At 50.1% G+C, this 24,533-nt stretch overlaps 1 protein-coding gene across 1 annotated transcript in view; it reads left to right on the top strand.

The window, feature by feature from the left end:
* The window catches only part of LOC145339221 (cGMP-dependent 3',5'-cyclic phosphodiesterase-like), a gene marked incomplete at both ends in the record, with an annotated part of 143,738 nt that overhangs the window by 4,997 nt on the left and 114,208 nt on the right, over positions 1–24,533 (top strand). The window contains 2 exons of the mRNA XM_080183617.1: positions 1,569–1,704; positions 17,767–18,018. Of these exons, the coding sequence (XP_080039743.1) occupies positions 1,569–1,704; positions 17,767–18,018 (388 nt within the window). The remainder of the gene's footprint in view (positions 1–1,568; positions 1,705–17,766; positions 18,019–24,533) is intronic.

Below are 24,533 nucleotides of genomic sequence, written 5' to 3'. Positions count from 1 at the left end.
TTCCCGCTTTCTCCCCATAACCCTTAATTCCCTTGTCTACCAAAAACCTATCTACCCGTGACTTAAATATATTTAGTGAGGTAGCCTCCACCACTTCAACGGGCAGAGAATTCCAGAGACTCGCCACCCTTTGAGTGAAGAAGTTCCTCCTCAACTCTGATCTAAACTGCGCCCCCCTTATCTTGAGGCTGTGCCCTCTAGTCCTGCTGTCCTTTCTGAGTGGGAAGAATCTCTCTACCTCTACCCTATCCATCCCCTTCATTATCTTATATGTCTCTATAAGATCCCCCTCATCCTTCTAAACTCCAACGAGTACAGACCCAATCTATTCAGTCTCTCTTCATAGTCCAACCCCCTCATCTCCGGTATCAGTCTAGTGAACCTCCTCTGCACTCCCTCCAAGGCCAATATATCCTTCAGCAAGTGCGGCGACCAAAACTGCACACAGTACTCCAGCTGCAGCCTCACCAGTACCCTGTACAGTTGCAGCAAGACCTCCCTGCTTTTATATTCTATCCCCCTCGCTATGAAGGCCAGCATCCTATTCGCCTTCTTGATCACCTGCTGCACCTGCAGACTGGGTTTTTGCGACTCGTGCACAAGGACCCCCAGGTCCCTCTGCACCGTAGCATGCTGCAGCTTTTCGCCTTTAAATAATAATCCCTCCTACTCTTATTTCTACCAAAGTGGATAACCACTTGGCGAGTGCTTACAGGGAGTGGGCTCTCTCCTCACATCACTGGGATTCCTTGTAGGTCGGTGAGCAAGGCAGCCAACAGGGAACGAGATTTCCTGTGATTCAAGGAGTGAGCTGCAGAGGTTTGCATGAGCTCAAGCTTCTAAAGGGTGGAAGGTAGAACTCACCCTGCAGGCCGCTGAAACAGTAATGTCCAGTGGCAATAATGGTGTGGGAGATGGTTTCAGCAGCAGATAGAACATTGAATACAGGAGTCAGGATGTCTTGTTCAACGTGTACAAGACATTGGTAATACTGTGCGCAATTCTGGTCACCCTATTATAGAAAGGATATTATTAAATTAGAAAGAGTGCAGAAAAGATTTACTAGGCTGCTACTGGGACTTAATGGTTTGAGTTATAAGGAGAGGCTGGATAGGCTGGGACTTTTTTTCCCTGGAGCGTAGGAGGCTGAGGGGTGATCTTATAGAGGTCTATAAATAATGCTGGGCACAGATCAGCTAGATAGTCAATATCTTTTCCTAAAGGTAGGGGAGTCTAGAACTAGAGGGCATAGGTTTAAGGTGAGAGGGGAGAGATACAAAAGACTCCAGAGGGGCAGTTTTTTCACCCAGAGGGGTGGTGAGTGTCTGGAACAAGCTGCCAAAGGTAGTAGTAGAGGTGGGTACAATTTTGTCTTTTAAAAGCATTTAGACCGTTACGTGGGTAAGATGAGTAGAGAGGGATATGGGCCAAATGCGGGCAATTGGGATTGGCTTTGGGGTTTAAAAAAAAAAGGCAGCATGGACAGGTTGGGCCGAAGGGCCTGTTTCCATGCTGTAAACCTCTCTGGCTCTCTGACTCCTGGCTCTCTACGTTCCCCTTTTTTGCAGTTGCCACAACAGTCTCTTACTTCCCAGGCTGAGCAGATTCCCCGGTGGCTGTGGAATGGTGCGATTCACGGCCGATCCCAAATACAGAGTCATACCCCGGGACTCTACCTTCTCGCCCACCATGGAATCAGCCTGGGCGAGGGGCCGGCCCCGGAAACGTCCGCTGACCTCGGGCAGGAAGTTTCTGGTCTCGCTCGAGGGAGGCTGTAAAATCCACCCATAGGGTCACAGGCAATACAGCACGGAAACAGGCCCTTCGGCCCAACCAGTCCATGGTACCCCCCCCCAGCTTGTCCCAACTGCCTGTGTTTGCTCCATATCCCTCTAATCCTTTCCCAGCCACGCGCTTATCCAGGCACTTTCCAAATGTTACTTTGAACTTGTCTCAACCACTTTCTCCGCCAGCTCACTCCATACACACACCACCCTCTGTGTGAAGGTTACCCCTCAGGTCCCTTCTAAACCTTTCCCCTCTCACCTTAAACCTACGCCCTCGAGTTTTCAATCCCCTTCCCTGGGAAAAGACTGTGTGCGTTCATCCTATCGATGCCCCTCATGATTTTATCCACCTCAACAAGGTCACCCCTCATTCTCCTACTTCCCAAGGAATGAAGTCCTGGGCTGGCCAACCTCTCCTCGTAACTCAGGCCCACGAGTCCTGATGACGTGCTTGTAAACCTTCTCTGCACTCTTTCCCGTTTATCAATGCCTTTCCTACAACAGGGTGACCAAAACTGTAGACAGTAGAACATAGAACACTACAGCACAAACAGGCCCCTCGGCCCACAAGTTGCGCTGATCATATCCCTACCTACCAGGCCATAGAACTATCTGGAACTCCCAATCCCATTAACCCAATTGTTGGCCTCACTTGTACAACAGTAACACAATGTCCCAACTCCGACACTCGGTACCCCGACTGATGAAGGCCAGCGTGCTAAACGCCTTCTTCACCACCCTGTCCACCTGTGACCGCTGCTTTCAGTGACTGTGTCCTTGTTCTCTTCGGGCCGTCTGTTCCTCAACACTCCCTGGCCCTCCCATCCACGGTATAATCCTACCCTGGGTTGACTTTCCAAAATGCAACTCCTCACACGTATCCGTACAGATTTGCCGATCCTCGGCCCACTTCCCAGGAGACCCAGACCTTCCCCAGGAGACCCCAGACCCTTCCCCAGGAGACCCAGACCCCAGCACTAACTGCCCCCCTCTCCCCTCTCTCTCTCTCTGAGGCAGTAATAAGAGGTTTGACTGTGCTCAGAATGGGCTCTGTTGGTTGAATGTTGCTGCGGTAAATGGCAGCCTGAGAGCTGAGGAGGAATCATTTCAGCTTCGGTTTGTTATTATGGCTCAAAGAAAACTGAAATAAGATGTTTATTTGTGGCATTCAATGCCGTTTGATGTGTTTCCATGGCAACGGGACTGCTATTAATCATGTCGCTGCTGTGTTTAACTCTAGGGTGATTCAGACAGTGATAACTGCTCAGAGATAACACCTCCCCCCCCCCGCAGCTCCCCTCCCCACCCAGCTCCCCCCCGCCCAGCTCCCCCCCCCGCCCACCTCCCCCCCCCACCCAGCTCCCCCTCCCCCACCCAGCTCCCCCCCCGCCCACCCTCCCCCCCCCCACCCAGCTCCCCTCCCCCACCCAGCTCCCCCCCGCCCAGCTCCCCCCCCGCCCAGCTCCCTCCCCCACCCAGCTCCCCCCCCGCCCAGCTCCCCCTCCGCCCAGCTCCCCCCCGGCCCCGCTCCCCCCCCCGCCCAGCTCATTCCCCGCACCCCGTTCAATATTCAGCAGCAGTGTGAATTGGGGGGCAGAGTGAGGGGCAGATTTAGGGGCCGAGCATCAGTGCCAGGGTCAGTGAGGGTCAGTGTGAGGTTCTGAAGCGGGAGTCAGGTCTACAACTCAGTCTCTCGGGGTGATAGTGGAAATTTAGAGTGTAACGGTGAGGGGCAAAAAGCTGGCAAGGGAGAAACAGGACCGGTGGGGCAACAGGTAAAAGATCATTATACCCCCCATTCCCCCTCCCACACCCCCATGTACACTCTCCCCCTATCACTGACTCTACCCCCCATTCCCCTCCCACACCCCCATGTACACTCTCCCCCATCACTGACTCTACCCCCCCATTCCCCTCCCACACCCCATGTACACTCTCCCCTATCACTGACTCTACCCCCCCATTTCCCCCTCCCATACCCCCATGTACACTCTCCCCTATCACTGACTCTACCCCCATTCCCCCTCCCACACCCCCATGTACACTCTCCCCTATCACTGACTCTCCCCCCATTCCCCCTCCCACACCCCCATGTACACTCTCCCCTATCACTGACTCTATCCCCCCATTCCCCCTCCCACACCCCCATGTACACCCTCCCCTATCACTGACTCTCCCCCCCATTCCCCCTCCTACACCCCATGTACACTCTCCCCCATCACTGACTCTACCCCCCCATTCCCCTCCCACACCCCATGTACACTCTCCCCCTATCACTGACTCTCCCCCATTCCCCTCCCACACCCCCATGTACACTCTCCCTATCACTGACTCTACCCCCCCATTCCCCCTCCCACACCCCATGTACACTCTCCCCTATCACTGACTCTCCCCCCCTTTCCCCCTCCCACACCCCCATGTACACTTCCCAGGACCGGATGGAATGCATCCGAGGGTTCTGAAAGAAATGGCGGAGGTTATAGTGGATGCCTTGGTGGTTATTTTCCAGACGTCGCTGGATTCCGGGGAAGTGCCGGAAGATTGGAAAACGGCTAATGTTACGCCGTTGTTTAAGAAGGGTGCCAGGCAAAAGGCAGGGAATTATAGGCCGGTTAGTTTAACGTCTGTGGTAGGTAAAATGTTGGAATCCGTCATTAAGGAGGAAATTGCGAGGCATCTTGAAGGGAATTGCTTGATAGGGCAGACGCAACACGGTTTCATTAGAGGGAAGTCGTGTCTGACAAATTTACTGGAGTTCTATGAGGATGTGTCTAGGGCAGTGGATAGACGAGAGCCGGTGGATGTGGTCTTTCTGGATTTTCAGAAGGCGTTTGACAAGGTACCTCACAAGAGGTTATTGCAGAAGGTCAGGGGACATGGAGTTGGGGGTAGGGTGTTAGCGTGGATAGAGGATTGGTTGTCAAATAGGAGGCAGAGAGTGGGGGTCAATGGGTGCTATTCGGATTGGCGGATGGTGACTAGTGGAGTGCCCCAGGGGTCGGTGCTGGGGCCTCAGCTATTTACCATTTATATAGATGATCTGGAGGAGGGAACCGAGTGCAGGGTGTCGAAATTTGCTGATGACACCAAGATTGGGGGAAAGGCAAATTGTGCGGAGGGTGTGGAGAGTCTGCAGAAGGATCTAGATAGGCTGGGCGAATGGGCCAGGAAATGGCAAATGGAATTTAATGTTGGCAAGTGTGAGGTGGTCCACTTTGGTAGGAAGAATGGTAGGAAGGACTATTACTTACGTGGCGAAAAACTGCAGCAGGCGACGGTGCAGAGGGACCTCGGGGTCCTTGTGCATGAGTCGCAAAAACCCAGCTTGCAGGTGCAGCAGGTGGTCAGGAAGGCGAATGGGATGTTGGCCTTCATAGCGAGGGGGATTGAATATAAAAGTAGGGAGGTCTTGCTGCAGCTGTATAGGGCATTGGTGAGGCCGCAGCTGGAGTACTGTGTGCAGTTTTGGGCACCGCACCTGCGCAAGGATATTTTGGCCCTGGAGGGAGTGCAGAGGAGGTTTACTAGGCTGATACCGGAGTTGAGGGGATTGAGCTATGAGGAGAGGCTGAATAAACTAGGCTTGTACTCGTTAGAGTTTAGAAGAATGAGGGGAGATCTCATTGAGACGTATAAGATGATGAATGGATGGATAGGATAGAGGTGGAGAGACTCTTCCCGCTCAAAAAAGACAGTAGGACTAGGGGGCACAGCCTCAAGATAAAGGGGAGGTGGTTTAGAACGGAGTTGAGGAGGAACTTCTTCACTCAAAGGGTGGTGAATCTCTGGAATTCTCTGCCCGTTGAAGTGGTGGAGGCTGCCTCGCTAAATATTTTTAAGAAGCAGGTTGATGGGTTCTTGATAAGAGAGGGATTAAGGGTTATGGGGAGAGGGCGGGGAAAGTGGAACTGAGCCACGACAGATCAGCCATGATCTTATTGAATGGCGGGCAGGCTCGAAGGGCTAGATGGCCTACTCCTGCTCCTATTTCTTATGTTCTTATGTTCTTATGTTCTATCACTGACTCTCCCCCCATTCCCCTCCCCACACCCCCATGTACACTCTCCCCTATCACTGACTCTCCCCCATTCCCCCTCCCACACCCCCATGTACACTCTCCCTATCACTGACTCTCCCCCCATTCCCCCTCCCACACCCCCATGTACACTCTCCCTATCACTGACTCTACCCCCCATTCCCCTCCCACACCCCCATGTACACTCTCCCCTATCACTGACTCTCCCCCATTCCCCCTCCCACACCCCCATGTACACTCTCCCCTATCACTGACTCTACCCCCCCATTCCCCCTCCCACACCCCTATGTACACTCTCCCCTATCACTGACTCTCCCCCCACTCCCCCTCCCACACCCCCATGTACACTCTCCCCTATCACTGACTCTACCCCCCATTCCCCCTCCCCACACCCCCATGTACACTCTCCCCTATCACTGACTCTACCCCCATTCCCCCCTCCCACACCCCCATGTACACTCTCCCCTATCACTGACTCTCCCCCCCATTCCCCTCCCACACCCCCATGTACACTCTCCCCTATCACTGACTCTACCCCCATTCCCCCTCCCACACCCCCATGTACACTCTCCCCTATCACTGACTCTCCCCCCATTCCCCGTCCCACACCCCCATGTACACTCTCCCCTATCACTGACTCTACCCCCCATTCCCCCTCCCACACCCCATGTACACTCTCCCTATCACTGACTCTACCCCCCCATTCCCCTCCCACATCCCCATGTACACTCTCCCCTATCACTGACTCTACCCCCCCATTCCCCCTCCCACACCCCCATGTACACTCTCCCCTATCACTGACTCTCCCCCCATTCCCCTCCCACACCCCCATGTACACTCTCCCCTATCACTGACTCTCCCCCCATTCCCCCCCTCCCACACCCCCATGTACACTCTCCCTATCACTGACTCTCCCCCCATTCCCCCCTCCCACACCCCCACCCTATCACTGACTCTACCCCCATTCCCCCTCCCACACCCCCATGTACACTCTCCCCTATCACTGACTCTCCCCCCATTCCCCCCTCCCACACCCCCATGTACACTCTCCCCTATCACTGACTCTACCCCCCATTCCCCCTCCCACACCCCCATGTACACTCTCCCCTATCACTGACTCTACCCCCATTCCCCCTCCCACACCCCCATGTACACTCTCCCCTATCACTGACTCTACCCCCCCATTCCCCCTCCCACACCCCCATGTACACTCTCCCCTATCACTGACTCTCCCCCCATTCCCCCCTCCCACACCCCCATGTACACTCTCCCCTATCACTGACTCTACCCCCCATTCCCCCTCCCACACCCCCATGTACACTCTCCCCTATCACTGACTCTACCCCCATTCCCCCTCCCACACCCCCATGTACACTCTCCCCTATCACTGACTCTACCCCCATTCCCCCTCCCACACCCCCATGTACACTCTCCCCTATCACTGACTCTACCCCCCCATTCCCCCTCCCACATCCCCATGTACACTCTCCCCTATCACTGACTCTACCCCCCCATTCCCCCTCCCACACCCCCATGTACACTCTCCCCTATCACTGACTCTCCCCCCATTCCCCCCTCCCACACCCCCATGTACACTCTCCCCTATCACTGACTCTACCCCCATTCCCCCCTCCCACACCCCCATGTACACTCTCTCCCCTATCACTGATTCTACCCATCTATTTAAAGCCCCTCCACAGAAAGTGGTCATTCAACCCATCAATGCTTGCTAGCTCCCTGCTGAGTAATCCAGTCAGTCCCACTCCCCCCGCTCTATCCCTGTAACTCTGCCGGTTTATTTCCCTCAAGAGTCCACCCAATTTCCTTTTGAAATCATTCATCGTCTCCGCTTCCACCTCCCCCCCTCGTGGGCAGCGAGTTCCAGCTCATTCCCGCTCGCTGTGTAAAAACACTCTCCCTCACATTCCCCCATGTCTCTCCTCAAAACATTAAACCTGTCTCCTTACGTTATGCACCCCCTCCCCCACCCCCAGTCCCAGAGGGGTCATCAACAATGACCCTCATTTGCCCTCTCAGGCTGATATATAGAAACGTAGAAGATCGGAGCAGGAGGAGGCCATTTGGCCCTTCGAGCCTGCATGGCCGTTCATTACGATCATGGCTGATCACCCAATTATTCTGCATCTGCCAATGATTTGCCCCCTCACCCAACCTGTCCACGTCATTCTGAAGGATCTCTGTATCCTCGTCACAGTTCACCCTCCCACCCAACTCGGTATCATCTTTGAGATGTTTGTCACATCCCAATCCCTGACGGGATTGTTTTTACAGTAAAAAGTCTGACAACACCAGGTTTTAGTCCAACCTATTTATTTGATAATAGACTCACAAGCTTTCGGGGTTAGCCCCTTCGTCAGGTGAATGGAGAGTTCACCCATTCACCTGACGAAGGGGCTAACCCCGAAAGCTTGTGAGTCTATTATCAAATAAATAGGTTGGACTAAAACCTGGCGTTGTCAGACTTTTTACTGTGTTTACGCCAGTCCAACGCCGGCATACCCACATCGGGATTGTTTTTAAGCAGAAGTTGGGAGTTCAGAGGTTCAGTTCCGAGAAGGTTCGCTCAATGAGACAGCTGTGAGGAGACAAGGTCCCTCGTGGCAGACTGGTGCAGAGGGTGAAGTTGCACGGGATCAGATGAGCTGTCAGGGTGGATACCCCTGCCTTTCCCTCCCTCCCAGAACAAGGATAGAGTCCCTCTTGTTCTCATATTTCACCCCACCAGCTTCTGCATGCAAAGCCAATGCATCCTATCCAGCGTGCCTTTCAGACTGTGGGAGGAAACCGGGACACCCAGAGGAAACCCACGCAGACACGGGGAGAATGTGCAGACTCCGCACATACAATGACCCAAGCCAGGAATTGAACCTGACGCTGTGAGGCAGCAGTACCAAGCACTGTGCCACTGTGCCACCCTCATTGGCCTCTAGATTAAGTCCAGCGTTACCATCATAACACCACTGTCTCCCCCATCGGAATTACTGAGCAGGGGGGGAGGCGATGGCCCAGTGGTATTATCACAAGACTATCAATCCTGAAACTCGGCTCATGTTCTGGGGACCCGGGTTCGAATCCCACCACAGCAGATGGTGGAATTTGAACTCAGTAGAAAATATCTGATGTTTGTAGATTGTCAGAAAAACCCATCTGGTTCCCTTTAGGGAAGAAAATCTGCTGTCTTTGTCCTGGCCTGGCCTACATGTGACTCCAGGGACATGGAGTTGACTCTGAATGGCTCTCTGAACAAGAGCAGTTGGGGATGGGCAATAAAGGCTGACCAGCCAGTGACACCTACGCCCCCCATGAATGAATTTAAAAAAATTACTAGCCTGATTGTAGCCACCAAACAGCAATCGAGCTTTTCTCTGCAGCCTGTTATGGTGAGCCAGCCTCACATCTGGCTGGTAGATCCCAGATGTGGCATTGTGTGATCATGGCCTGGAATTTCCTCTCAAGTGGCTCCAAATCTCTGGGGCACTGCCCCTGCCGAGGGTACCCAGCCCTCCCGCAAAGGGTTAAAGCTGGAGACTTAACAAGGGCAGACAGATTGTTGCTGGGCCATTGGCAGGATGTGCGGCTCATGGGCAAATGGAAATGTGGCATCAAATTAAACTGTCAAAAGGTATTAGATACGGGACAAGGCGAGAGAGAGTCAGGAACTGTCTACTGTCAGACAACTGGGACTAGATCAGCTTCTGTGCTAATCTCAGCTCGTTAACAATTTTCAGACTAATTCACTCGGCAAAATCAGGCTTCCCCGTGTCTAATGGTTGAGGGGAAGGAGTCGTTCTCTCTCTGGCATTTTCCCAATTCATTCATTTCCGAGCTGCTTTTCCACAACCCTCATTAAGGAAACCTCTTGGGCAAGAACTGGGCTGTCTCCTCTCACACAACTTCGTGGGCAAGTTGGGCTGAAGGGCCTGTTTCCATGTAGCATTAATGCTGCAACTTTATAGGACCCTGGTCAGACCCCACTCGGAGTACGGTGCTCAGTTCTGGTCGCCTCACTACAGGAAGGATGTGGAAGCTATTGAGAGGGTGCAGAGGAGATTTACAAGGATGTTGTCTGGATTGGGAGGCATGCCTTATGAGGATAGGTTGAGGGAGCTGGGACTCTTCTCCCTGGAGAGACGAAGGTTGAGAGGTGACCTGATAGAGGTTTATAAAATGTTGAGAGGTATAGATAGGGTGGATTCTTGGAGGCTATTTCCCCGGGTTGAAATGGTCGCTACGAGAGGACACAGATTTAAGGTGCTGGGGGGCAGGTACAGAGAAGATGTTAGGGGTAAGTTTTTCACACAGAGGGTGGTGAGTGAGTGGAATCGGCTGCTGTCGGTGGTGGTAGAGGCGAACTCGCTGGGGTCTTTTAAGAGACTTCTGGATGAGTACATGGAATTTATTGGGATTGAGGGTTATAGATAGGCCTGGTAGGTAGGGATATGATCAGCGCAACTTGTGGGCCGAAGGGCCTGTTTGTGCTGTAGTGTTCTATGTTCTATGCTGTAAATCTCTATAACTCTAACTCACTCTCTCACAGCATAATCATAAAATCAGAGAATCCCCACAGTGTAGAATGAGACTGTTTGGCCCATGGAGCCTGCAGGCCAGCCAGACCCTATCCCCACAACCCCATGCATTTACCCTATTCCCCCTGACACTAAGTGGCAATTCAGCACGGCCAATCCACCTAACCTGCACATCTTTCAGACAGTGGGAGGAAACTGGGACACCCGGAGGAAACTCACGCAGACATGGGGAGAATGTGCAGACTCCACACAGATAGTGACCCGAGCCGGGAATTGAACCGAGTCTCTAGCACTGAGAGGTAGCAGTACTAACCACTGCGCCACCGCGGTGGTGAATGTCTGGAACAAGCTGCCAGAGGTAGTAGTAGAGGCGGGTACAATTTTAAAAAGCATTTAGACAGTTACATGTTTATAAGATGGTTATAGAGGGATATGGGCCAAAGGCGGGCAATTGGGCCTAGCTGAGTGGCTAAATAGAAAGGGTGGGCGTGGACAAGTTGGGCCAAAGGGCCTGTTCCCATGCTGTAAACCTCTACGACTCTGTGACTCCACACAGTGACCCAAGCCGGGAATCGAACCCGGGTCCCAGGCTCCCTATCCCTGCAATCGAACCCTCTCGCTATGAAGGCCAACGTACCATTTGCCTTCTTTACTGCCTGCTGTACCTGCACGCTTACTTTCAGCGACTGATGCACCAGGGACTCCAGGCACGGACCACAGGTGCCCTGCTCACACCCGAGAGACCCGCCTGACTGGCAGCGCTGTTCTCACTGACCCCTCGGAACCGGTGTGTGCACCCCAGAACCCGGTGAATGGGGCGGGAATTGAGACTGGATGAAATCATTCAGAAAGAGTGAGTGGGAGGGCCGTCATCCTCAGAATTGATTTGATTTAGAACATAGAACATAGAACATAGAACATTACAGCGCAGAACAGGCCCTTCGGCCCACGATGTTGTGCCGACCAGTTACAAAAACAATGACCCACTAGCCTATACCAATCCCTTTTCGTCCATAAACCTATCCAGAGATCTCTTAAACGCCCCCAAACTAGACGCATTTACAACTGCAACAGGCAGGGCATTCCAATCCCTCACCACCCGCTGGGTAAAGAACCTACCCCTGACATCCGTCCTGTAGCTACCCCCCCTTAATTTAAAGCCATGTCCCCTTGTGCTAGCTTTCTCCATCCGAGGAAAAAGGCTATCACTATCCACCCTATCTAAACCTCTAATCATCTTATATGTTTCAATAAGATCCCCTCTTAGCCGCCTTCTTTCCAACGAAAACAACCCTAAATCCCTCAGTCTCTCCTCATAGGACCTCCCCACCATACCAGGCAACATCCTAGTAAACCTCCTCTGCACCCTCTCCAACGCCTCCACATCCTTCTTGTAATGCGGGGACCAGAACTGCACACAGTACTCCAAGTGCGGCCGCACTAGAGTAGTGTACAGTTGCAACATTACACTGCGACTCCTAAATTCAATCCCCCTACCAATAAACGCCAAGACACCGTACGCCTTCTTAACAACCTTATCTACTTGATTCCCAACTTTTGAGGGATCTATGTACACACACACCTAGATCCCTCTGTTCATCCACACTATTCAAAGTCCTCCCGTTAGCCCTATACTCGACACATTTGTTGCTCCTACCAAAGTGAATTACCTCACACTTCTCCGCATTAAATTCCATCCGCCACCTCTCGGCCCAGCTCTGCAACCTATCTAAGTCTCCCTGCAGACTATGACACCCTTCCTCACAATCTACCACACCTCCAATTTTGGTGTCATCAGCAAATTTACTAATCCACCCAACTATACCCTCATCCAGATCATTAATAAAAATTACAAACAACAGTGGCCCCAAAACAGATCCCTGAGGCACACCACTCGTAACTGTACTCCATGATGAATATTTACCATCCACCACCACCCTCTGTCTCCTATCTGATAGCCAATTCCTGATCCAACTTCCTAGATTACCCACAATCCCATACATCTGCATTTTCTGCAGAAGCCTACCATGGTGAACCTTATCGAACGCCTTACTAAAATCCATGTATACCACGTCAACTGCCTTGCCCCCATCCACCTCTTTGGTCACCTTCTCAAAAAACTCAATAAGGTTAGTAAGGCACGACCTACCCGCTACAAAACCATGCTGACTATTTCTAATCACTTCATTACACTCCAAATAACTATAAATCCTATCCCTAATAATTTTTTCTAAAACCTTGCCCACAACAGAAGTAAGACTCACCGGTCTATAATTCCCGGCAAAGTCTCTGTTCCCCTTCTTAAACAATGGGACAACATTCGCTATCCTCCAATCCTCCGGGACTACACCAGAGACCAATGACGACCTGAAGATCTGAGCCAGAGGCTCTGCAATCACCTCTCTAGCCTCCCAGAGAATCCTAGGGTAGATCCCATCCGGACCAGGGGACTTATCTATTTTCAGCCCCTCAAGAATTTCCAGCACATCCCCTTTATCAACCGTAATACTGTCTATTTTACACCCCTGCAACCCAATGTCCTCCTCAGCTATATTCATGTCCCCCTGCGTGAACACCGAAGAGAAATATTGGTTCAATACTTCTCCAATCTCCTCCGGTTCCACACACAACTTCCCCCTGCTGTCTGTAACTGGCCCTAATCTTGCCCTGACCAACCTTCTGTTCTTGACATACCTATAGAACGCCTTAGGATTCTCCTTAATCCTATCAGCCAAATTCTTCTCATGTCCTCTTTTAGCCCTTCTCAACTCACTCTTCAACTCCCTCCTAGCCAATCTAAAGCTTTCTAGTGCACTATCTGAGCCCTCCAATCTCATCCGAACATAAGCCTCCTTTTTCTTTTTAACCATCGACTCAACTCTTTTAGTGCACCACGGTTCCCTAGATCTACCAAATCCACCATGCCTGACAGGGACATACCTATCAAGGACTCGCAGTAGCTGCTCCTTGAAAAAACTCCACATTTCAGACGTTCCCAGTCCCTGTAATCCCCTAATCCAATCCATGCTTCCTAATTCACTCCTGATAGCCTCATAATCGCCCTTACCCCAGCTAAAATTGCTGACCCGAGGTTCATGCCTATCTCTTCCCATCACTAAGGTGAACGTAACCGAATTGTGGTCACTATCACCAAAATGCACACCAACTTCCAAGTCTAGCACCTGGTCTGGCTCATTTCCCAGCACCAAATCCAATATAGCCTCACCTCTAGTTGGCCTGTCTACATACTGAGACAAAAAACCTTCCTGCACGCTTTGTACAAACACTGACCCCTCTAGCGAGCTAGAACTATAGCAACTCCAATCAATATTCGTAAAGTTAAAGTCCCCCATAACAATTACCCTATTACTTTCACTCCTAACCAGGATTGTCTCCGCAATCCTTTCCTCAACCTCTCTAGAACTTTTGATTGGATTTATTATTGTCGTGTGTATTAACGTACGGTGAAAAGTATTTTTTTTTTGCGCGCTATGCAGACAAAGCATACCATTCATAGAATAGGAAACGAGAGAGTGCAGAATGTAGTGTTACAGTCATAGCGAGGGTGTAGAGAAAGATCAGCTTAATGCGAGGTAGGTCCATTCAAAAGTCTGACAGCAGCAGGGAAGAAACTGTTCTTGAGTCGATTGGTACGTGACCTCAGACTTTTGTATCTTTTTGCAAGGGAAGAAGGTGGAAGAGAGAATGTCCGGGGTGTGTGGGATCTTTAATTATGCTAAGTTAAAGTTGATTTATTAGTCGCAAGTAGACTTGCATTCACATTGCAATGAAGTTACTGTGAAAATCCCTTGGCTTATGATTATAAGAAATAAGAACATAAGAAATAGGAGCAGGAGTAGGCCATCTGGCCCTTCGAGCCTGCCCCGCCATTCAATAAGATCATGGCTGATCTGTCGTGGCTCAGTTCCACTTTCCCGCCCTCTCCCCATAACCCTTAATCCCCTCTCTTATCAAAAACCCATCAACCCGCTTCTTAAAAATATTTAGCGAGGCAGCCTCCACCACTTCAACGGGCAGAGAATTCCAGAGATTCACCACCCTTTGAGTGAAGAAGTTCCTCCTCAACTCCGTTCTAAACCGCCCCCCCTTTATCTTGAGGCTGTGCCCCCTAGTCCTACTGTCTTTTTTGAGCGGGAAGAGTCTTTCCACCTCTATCCTATCCATCCCATTCATCATCTTATACGTCTCAATGAGATCTCCCCTCATTCTTCTAAACTCTAACGAGTACAAGCCTAGTTTATTCAGCCTCTCCTCATAGCTCAACCCCCTCAACTCCGGTATCAGCCTAGTAAACCTCCTCTGCACTCCCTCCAAGGCCAAAATATCCTTGCGCAGGTGCGGCGCCCAAAACTGCACACAGTACTCCAGCTGCGGCCTCACCAATGCCCTATACAGCTGCAGCAAGACCTCCCTACTTTTATATTCAATCCCCCTCGCTATGAAGGCCAGCATCCCATTCGCCTTCCTGACCACCTGCTGCACCTGCAGGCTGGGTTTTTGCGACTCATGCACAAGGACCCCGAGGTCCCTCTGCACCGTCGCCTGCTGCAGTTTTTTGCCACGTAAGTAATAGTCCTTCCTACCATTCTTCCTACCAAAGTGGACCACCTCACACTTGCCAACATTAAATTCCATTTGCCATTTCCTGGCCCATTCGCCCAGCCTATCTAGATCCTTCTGCAGACTCTCCACACCCTCCGCACAATTTGCCTTTCCCCCAATCTTGGTGTCATCAGCAAATTTCGACACCCTGCACTCGGTTCCCTCCTCCAGATCATCTATATAAATGGTAAATAGCTGAGGCCCCAGCACCGACCCCTGGGGCACTCCACTAGTCACCAACCGCCAATCCGAATAGCACCCATTGACCCCCACTCTCTGCCTCCTATTTGACAACCAATCCTCTATCCACGCTAACACCCTACCCCCAACTCCATGTCCTCTGACCTTCTGTAATAACCTCTTGTGAGGTACCTTATCAAACGCCTTCTGAAGATCCAGAAAGACCACATCCACCGGCTCTCCTCTATCCACCGCCCTAGACACATCCTCATAGAACTCCAATAAATTTGTCAGACACGACTTCCCTTTGCTGGCTGCTTTGCCGAGGCAGCGGGAAGTGTAGACGGAGTCAATGGATGGGAGGCTGGTTTGCGTGGATGGATTGGGGGCGACATTCACGACCCTTTGTTGTTCCTTGCGGCCTTGGGCAGAGCAGGAGCCCGTACCGAGCTGTGATACAACCAGAAAGAACGCTTTCTGTGGTGCATCTGTAAACGTTAGTGAGGGTCGTAGCTGACAGGGCAAATTTCTAGTCTTCAGAGGAGCTTTACAGGAGACACAACCAAGCAAATCCTTCATCCTCTCAATACGTGGAATAGACATGACAGGTTGTGACCTCCCTCCAGGACTGGCCTGGAGTCTCCCGGGATTCAACATCCATCTGGAGGACACGGCTGTGTGCGGCTCTGGAGAAATATCATCAGTGGGACAGGAGAAAAGATTCTTTTGTCATTTTCTTAGAACATTTCTCTTTGCTAGATATAAAAATATTTGGGAATGGGGATTTAATAGGCTGTTTGGCTGGCAGTCCTGCGTCATCCAATTGGGTAAATAGCCTTTTTCCTTTCCGATTGGTGTAGGAAGGCAGCGAATCACGGGGATGGATGTGTTGGTGACTAATGGGGGCAAAGAAAACATAGGATCATACATAATAAGGACAGGAATAGGCCATTCGGCCCTCCGAGCCTGCTCCACCATTCACTCGCTCTTTTAGCTCAACCCCACACTCTTGCAATCACCCTATACCCCTTCGCACAGTCAGAGGTGAGAGATTTTATCTGTTCCTTTCTTAAATCTATTCAGTGATTTGACTGTCACAGCTTTCTGCAGGAGAGAATTCCACAGCTCCACAACCCTCTGAGTTTGAGTTGATTTGATTTATTATTGTCACGTATTAGTATACGGTGAAAAATATTGTTTCTTGCGTGCTATATAGACAAAGCATACTGTTCATAGAGAAGGAAAGGAGAGGGTGCAGAATGTAGTGTTACAGTCACAGCGAGGGTGTAGAGAAAGATCAGCTTAATGCGAGGTAGGTCCATTCAAAAGTCTGACAGCAGCAGGGAAGAAGCTGTTCTTGAGTCGGTCGGTACGGGACCTCAGACTTCTGTGTCATTTTCCCGAAGGAAGAAGGTGGAAGAGAGAATGTCCGGGGTGCGTGTGGGGTCCTTAATTACACAGGTTGCTTTTCCCCGAGGCAGCGGGAAGTGTAGACAGAGTCAATGGATGGGAGGCTGGTTTGTGTGATGGGATTGGGCTACATTCACGACCTTTTGTAGTTCCTTGCGGTCTTGGGCAGAGCAGGAGCCCAGACCGAGCTGTGATACAACCAGAAAGAATGCTTTCTATGGCGCATCTGTAAAAGTTGGTGAGAGTCGTAGCTGACATGCCAAATTTCCTTAGTCTTCTGAGAAAGTAGAGGCATTGGTGGGGCTTTCTTAACTATTAGCATTGGTAGGGTGGGGGGGGACTAGGACAGGTTGTTGGTGATCTGGACACCAAAAACTTGAAGCTCTCGACCCTTTCTACTTCATCCGTATTGACGTAGACATTGAGTGAAGACATTTCAGTCCTAAATGGCCTACCCTGTGTCCTGCGACCGTGACCCCTTGTTCTGGACCCTCCAGCCAGAGAGAACGACATCCTTGCATCTCGCCCGTCCAACCCTGTTCGAATTATATATTTTCCAATTGGACCCCCCTTCATTCTTTTAAATTCCAGTGAATACAGGCCCAGTCGAACCAATCCTTCCTCACACGGCAATCCTGCCATCCCAAGGATCAGTCCCGTGAACTCCCTCTACGGCGAGCATCCCTTTTCTTCGATACGGAGACCAAAACCGCACACAGCACTCCAGACGTGGTCTCATCTGCAGAGTGGCGGTGAGACATCCTTGCTCCTGCGCTCAAGTCTTCTCGCAACAAAGCCCAATGCGCCAGCCGCCTTTCTAACTGCTCGGCCGTAGCTGAGTGTTTGCCGTCACTAACCGGGATATCGGGGCAGTCGGGTTCCTCTGTGTGCCAACTTGACTTACCAGTTCAGTTGATGGAATGCCCGTGGGGTGGCAGTTGGCAGCTCTGCCAGTCTCGTGTCATGTCTCAATGCCCACCACACACCCAGAGATGGGATGAGTAAAAGTTGGGGATATTGGATTTAATGACCCTTCCCTCCTCACCCCCACCGTACCGCCCCCCCCCCCGCAACTCCCACTCCCCCCCCCCCCCCCCTCCCCCGAATCCTAACGCCCCAGTTTCACCCACTTTATTCCTGTTGCCAGCCTGCTGATTACTGACAGTGTCTCTTAATATTCTAGAGCACTGAACTCTCAGAAGTAAGTGCAGACAGTGAGGCGGGACACAACAGCCTCAAAACCTGCAAATCCAAAGGGAAGAAGAACACTCAGGAGGATGAGAACGAGCGCCGGTCTTCCAAATGTGAGAAAGCTAACTTTGACACAGAGGCAGAGCACGCGAGAGGGAGGAGACTGCAGGAGGGGAGGCGATGCAGTGTAAGGAGGAGTATTGAGGGCACCTCAAACCCCTTGCATGTTTTTACACTCCACGAGGTGAGGTTTATCTGGGAGGAGGTGGGGGTGGCGGGTGGGGGGGGGGGTGGGGTGTGGAGGGAGTTGCGGGGAGGCTGGTTCATTGGGTAAGAGGGATGTCATTCTCCCGCACTGCGCAATGGGTCACACTGTTCGGGTTATATCTGGAACGAGCTGCCCAGAGGTAGTGGTAGTAGTAGAGGCAGGTACAATTTCGTCTTTTGAAGAAAACATTGAGACGGTTACATGGGCACGATGGGTACAGAGGGATATGGGCCAAATGTGGGCCATTTGCGATTAACTTAGGGCAGCGTGGGCAGGTTGGGTTGAATGGCCTGTTTCCATGCTGTAAACCTCTATGAGTCTATATCAGAATCGAGGCTGGCAGAAGCCTGCAGATGGCCCACTAAGAGGCAGTCCCTCTTGGGGTGGGGTGTCTCCATAATGTTGCTGGGCGAGGAACTCCCCCCCCCCGGCTGTGAGTTCAGATCCCAGTATGGCAACCAGGCAGGTTGTAAATTAAATACTGATCGGGGAATGTGTGGATTGTGTAAAAACTCACTCACTCCCTTTAGAGAATGAAATCCTTTCCTGGTCTGGCCTACACGTGACTCCAGGCCCACAGCAATGTGGTTGACTTTTAACTGCCCCTCTGAAATTGTCGAGCGAGACACGGGGGCAATTAGGGATGGGCAATAAAATCTGACCTTGAGTAACTAATAGAAGGTGGCCTCACACATTGCTCAGTGATACCAAGCCTCCACAGAGATAGGGAGGGATCCTGGCCTTTCGAGAGATCTGGAAACAAGGGTGAGAATTTCTAAACTGAGTTATTGCTGGGCAAGGAGTCAATGTCAGGCGTGAGACCAGGAAGGAATGGATAAAAGAGACAGGGTGGGAGTTAGAGTCAGGATTAGGGTTAGAGCTAGGGTTATTATTAGAGTTAGTGTCAGGGTTAGTGTTAGGGTTAAAGTCAGGGTTAGTGTTAGGGTTGGAGTTAAGGTCAACGTTAGTGTTAGGGTTAGGGTCAGGGTTACTGTTAGGGTTAGATTTAGGGTTAAGTTTAGATTTAGAGTTAAGATCAGAGTTAGTTTTAGGATTAGGGTTAGAGTTAGGGTAAGGGTTAGGGTTAGGTTTAGAGTTACATTTTAGAGTTAGAGTGAGGGTTAGGGTTAGGATTCGGATTAGGGTTAGAGTTGGTGTTAGAGTTAGGGTCTGGATTAGGGTAAGGGTTAGGGTCAAGGATAGGGTTAAGATCCAGGTTAGGTTAGGGTTAGGGTTATGATTAATTTTAGAGTTAGAGTTAGGATTAGGGTTAGAGTTAGAGTCAGGGTTAGTGTTAGGGTTGGGCCCAGGGTTAGGGTTTGAGTCAGTTAGGATTAGGGTTAGGGCCAAGGTTAGAGTTAGGGTCAGGATTAAGGTTAGGGTTAGAGTAAGGGTTAGGATTAGGGTCAGGGTTAAGGGTCAAGATTAGGTTTGAGGTTAGGGTTAGACTTTGAGTCAGGATTAAGGTTAGGGTTAGGGTTAGAGTCAGGGTTAAGGGCAGGTTTAGGGCCAAGGTTAGGTTTAGGGCAGTTTAGATCAGAGTTGGGGGGGGGGACAGTTTAGATCAGAGTTGAGGAGGAACTTCTTCACTCAAAGGGTGGTGAATCTCTGGAATTCTCTGCCTGTTGAAGTGATGGAGGCTACTCGCTAAATATATTTAAGTCAAGGTTAGATAGGTTTCTGGTAGACAAGGGAATTAAGGGTTATGGGGAGAAAGCGGGAAAGTGGAACTGATCCACTTCAGATCAGCCATGATCTTATTGAATGGCGGGGCAGGCTCGAAGGGCTAGATGGCCTACTCCTGCTCCTATTTCTTATGTTCTTATGTTAGATTTAGGGTCAGGATAAAGTTTAGGGTTAGGATTAGGGTCAGGGTTAAGGTTAGAGTTAGGGTTAAGGTTAGGTTCAAGGTTGGGGTGAAGGTTAGGTTTGGGGTTAGGGTCAAGGTTAGTGTTAGGGTCAGGATTAGGGTTAAAGTCAATCTTTTGTAAAAACCACCTGGGTCACTAATGCCCTTTTGGGAAGGAAATCTACCACCCTTACCCAGTCTGGCCTACATGTGACTCCAGAGCCACAGCAATGTGGTTGACTCTCTGTTGCCTCTCAGGGCAACTCAGGATGGGCAATAAATGCTGACTAGCCAATAATGCCCATGTCCACACATTAATAAAATAAAAAATTTCAGACTCAGGTTTCGCACATTCTCATACTCAGCATGAAATTCTATCATGTTATGATCACTCTTTCCCAGAGAATCCCTTCCTGTGCAATTACTGTGACTAACTCTGGCACTTTGGGCAAGACAAGTTCCAAAATGACCTCTTTGCTAGCTGCTTTTCTGATGGACCGCTCAGAGAAACTATCTCAGTCGCATTCCATGTCTCATCCCCTAGACTGTGAGCTACCTTTTTGAGTATTGAGTCCCTGTGATTATTGCATTATAACGTTGACTAATAACCTCTGTCCAATACATAGCTACTGTTAGGGGGGTCCATAAAAAGTTAAAAGTTAAAAAGTTTATTAGTGTCACAAGTAGGCTTACATTAACACTGCAATGAAGTTACTGTGAAACTCTCCTCATCGCCACACTCCGGCGCCTGTTCGGGTTACACTGAAGGAGAATTTAGCACGGCCAATTCACCTAACCTGCACGTTTTTTGGATTGTCGGAGGGAACCCACGTGGGGAAATCGTGTAAACTTGTGTACAAATTACTGGCACTGGTATTTTTGCCCCCTTTATTATTGCTAACCTCCACCCTGCTGATTCTACTTTCTCATCTTCTGAGCCAGGATCCTTTCTCAGTAATGTCCTCCCTTTATTACCCGGGCGATTCCCCTTCCTTTTCCACTCTGTCTGTTCGTATGCTGGAATAGTTACTTCACAGTCTTGGTCTCCCATACGACCGTGTCTCTGGGGGTTATATCGACCACAGTCAGCTCTATTATGCCATCAATTTATCTACGCTGTTACAAATGCATTCAGATAAAGAACATTTAATTCTAACCTTTTCCAACTTTTCCCCGGTTTGACCTTATTTATTCTCTGATTCAATTATTGCCATAAACTCTTCCGTCCTGCCTGCTACGCTCTGCTTATCTGTATTCACATCACCTCACTGCTTAGTGACCTTAATTTTTCTCTTCAGATTTCTGGATTTTTCTCTCCAAGCGCTGGAAGCTCTCCCTGGTGCCCTACTCTGTGTCTTTTTTTGTTCCTTTAAAGTCTACCCACAGGCCGAGTTATTTGATGTTGGATAGACTGAAACATTTTTTCTCTGGAGCGTAGGAGGCTGAGGGGTGATCTTATAGAAGCCTGTAAAATAATGAGGGGCACAGATCAACTAGATAGACAATATCTTTTCCCAAAGGTAGGGGAGTCTAAAACTGGAGGGCATTGGTTTAAGGTGAGAGGGGAGAGATACAAAAGGGTCCAGAAGGGCAATTATTTTTGGTGAGTGTCTGGAACAAGCTGCCAGAGGTGGTCATAGAGGCAGGTACAATTTTCTCTTTTAAAAAGCGTTTGGACGGTTACATGGGTAAGATGAGCATAGAGGGGTATGGGCCAAATGTGGGCAATTGGGATTCGCTTAGGGGTTAAAAAAAAGATCCAGTATGGACAAGTTGGGCCGAAGGGCCTGTTTCCATGCTGTAAACCTCTATGACTCTACGCACCAGGACACTGGTCCCAACCCAGTGTAAGTGGAGTCCATCCCAATGGTACAGCTGGCTCTTCCCCCAGTGTACAGACAGGGGGCGGAATTTTCCCATCCTACCCGCCATGGGAACTGCAGTGGGCAGGACGTGGACTGTGCGAAGGTCTGCTGATCTTGGGCCTTGGGATGAACGTGGCTGGAAAATCCCATCCAGGGTGTCTCATGAAACGAAGCCTTCCGCCCGTGACCCACACCATCCTCCCAGGCCAAACACTTGACTCTGTGGTTTGTTTGGACCAAACACTGGTTTGTGATTGGCTCAGGTTGCAGTCATTGAATCAGTTCTGTTTACTAAGCCAAAAATAGGCGGGACAGGAAGTTGCAATGAGAGAATAAGAACTTTACAAATGGACATGGGTAGGTTAGAAGGGTGGGCCAAAATGCGACGGATGGAGTTTAATGTGGATAAGCTTGAGGTCATGCATTTTGGTTGTAAAAATGGGAAGGCGACTTATTATCTAAATGGGGAGAGACTTCGGGGTGCTCTGGTGCAGAGGGATCTGGGTGTCCTTGTTAATGAGTCACAGAAAACTAGTATGCAGATACAGCAGATAATAAAGAAGGCAAATGGGAATGTTGGCATTTATAGCTAAAGGAATAGAGTATAAAGGGAAGGAAATATTGTTGGTGATAGTTGGTGAGGCTGCACCTGGAATATTGTGCACAGTTTTGGTCCCCTTATTTGAGGAACAATGTAGTGACATTAGAGGAAGTTCAGAGGAGGTTCACTCGATTGATTCCAGAGATGAGAGGTTTGTTGTATAAAGAGATTATACGGTTTAGGCCTATCCTCTCTGGAATTTAGAAGAATGAAGGGAGATCAAATTGAGGTATACAAGATGAAAAAAAAGTATAGGTTATTGGTGATCTGGGCACCAAGAAACTTGAAGCTCTCGACCCTCTTTCTTATGAAGGTGTCACTTGATCCCGTGGGAAATTCCCCCCTTCTGGATGTCTGCTGCAATTGGTCAATGTATTTCCAAGCACAGGGCACTCTCCCCCCATATCCTGGGGCCAATATTTAGCCATCAAACAGCATCACAGAGACCAGTTAGTTATCTGGGCATTGGCATAATGTCTTTAACGAGGTCCATAAAGTGGAACTGTTAGAGTATGAGCTCCTTGATTGAGATGGTTAATGCTGTACAACCTGGAAGCCCTGCAGAGGCATATATTGTGGATTGTTGGGATTACCGGCACTCAGAGTGTATATCCTGTACAGGGGATTAACCGTCTGAATATTACTAACAATCGTAAATAAATTGGATTTGGGGAAGGGACACTGGCCTTGTGGAAGTGATTTCAATTATCATATTGCTGTTTGTGGGAGCTTGCTATGCACAAAACTGGCTGCTGTGTTTCCTGGGTGGCATGGTGGCAGTGCTGCCTCACAGCGCCAGGGACCCAGGTTTGAATCTGGCCTTGGGTCACTGTCTGTGTGGAGATTGCACATTCTCCCTGTGTCTGCGTGGGTTTCCTCCGGGTGCTCCAGTTTCCTCCCACAGTCCAAAGATGTGCGGGTTAGATGGATTAGCCATGGCAAATTGCTCTTTAGTATCAGGAGACGAGCTAGGGTAAATTTAGCAATGGCCTAGTGGCATTATCGCCAAACTAGTGGGCAGCATGGTGGCACAGTGGTTAGCACTGCTGCTTCACAGCTCCAGGGACCTGGGTTCGATTCCCGGCTCGGGTCACTGTCTGTGTGGAGTTTACACATTCTCCTCGTGTCTGCGTGGGTTTCCTCCGGGTGCTCCGGTTTCCTCCCACAGTCCAAAGATGTGCGGGTTAGGTTGATTGGCCGAGCTAATAAAATTGCCCCATTGTGTCCTGAGATGCGTAGGCTAGCGGGGATAGTGGGTAAATATGTAGGAAATGGGGGTAGGTCCAGGGTGGGATTGTGGTCAAAGAACAAAACAGCCTGGGAAACAGGCCCTTCGGCCCAACGAGCCTGCGCCGCCATTTTAACATTATGAGTCCCCTCTCCACCCATGACCCTTGTCTATGCTTATGGCATTCCACATTGAGGGAAGACTAATTTAGGAACAATTTGTTACACCAATCAGCCTAATAGCACATCTTTGGTCAGTGTAGACTCGATGGGCCGAATGGCCTCTTTCTGTACTGTAGGATTTCTATGATTCTACGATTTAAACTATTAATCCAGAAACTCAGCTAATGTTCTGGGGACCCAGGTTCGAATCCTGCCAATGCAGTTGGTGGAATTTGAATTCAATAAATTAAAAATTCTGGAATTAAGAATCTACTGATGGCCATGAAACCATTGTCGATTGTCCGAAAAACCCATCTGGTTCGCTAATCTCCTTTAGGGAAGGAAATCTGCCGTTCTTACCTAGTCTGGCCTACGTTACTTGGAGTACTGTGTGCAGTTCTGGTCGCCTCACTACAGGAAGGATGTGGAAGCTATTGAGAGGGTGCAGAGGAGATTTACAAGGATGTTGCCTGGATTGGGTGGCATGCCTTATGAGGATAGGTTGAGGGAGCTCAGTCTCTTCTCCCTGGAGAGACGAAGGTTGAGAGGCGACCTGATAGAGGTTTATAAAATGTTGAGAGGAATGGAGAGGGTGGATTCTCGGAGGCTATTTCCCAGGGCTGAAATGGTCACTACGAGAGGACACAGGTTTAAGGTGCTGGGGAGCAGGTACAGAGGAGATGTCAGGGGTAAGTTTTTCACTCAGAGGGTGGTGAGTGAGTGGAATCGGCTGCCGTCGGTGGTGGTAGAGGCAAATTCGTTGGGGTCTTTTAAGAGACTTCTGGAT

The sequence above is a fragment of the Carcharhinus amblyrhynchos genome, unplaced genomic scaffold (genome assembly GCF_965287045.1).
Source record: "Carcharhinus amblyrhynchos unplaced genomic scaffold, sCarAmb.v2.hapA chromosome_349, whole genome shotgun sequence".
Classification (NCBI taxonomy): Eukaryota; Metazoa; Chordata; class Chondrichthyes; order Carcharhiniformes; family Carcharhinidae; genus Carcharhinus; species Carcharhinus amblyrhynchos.
Note: the sequence above shows the minus strand (reverse complement) of the source record. Positions and strands in the feature narration are given on the sequence as shown.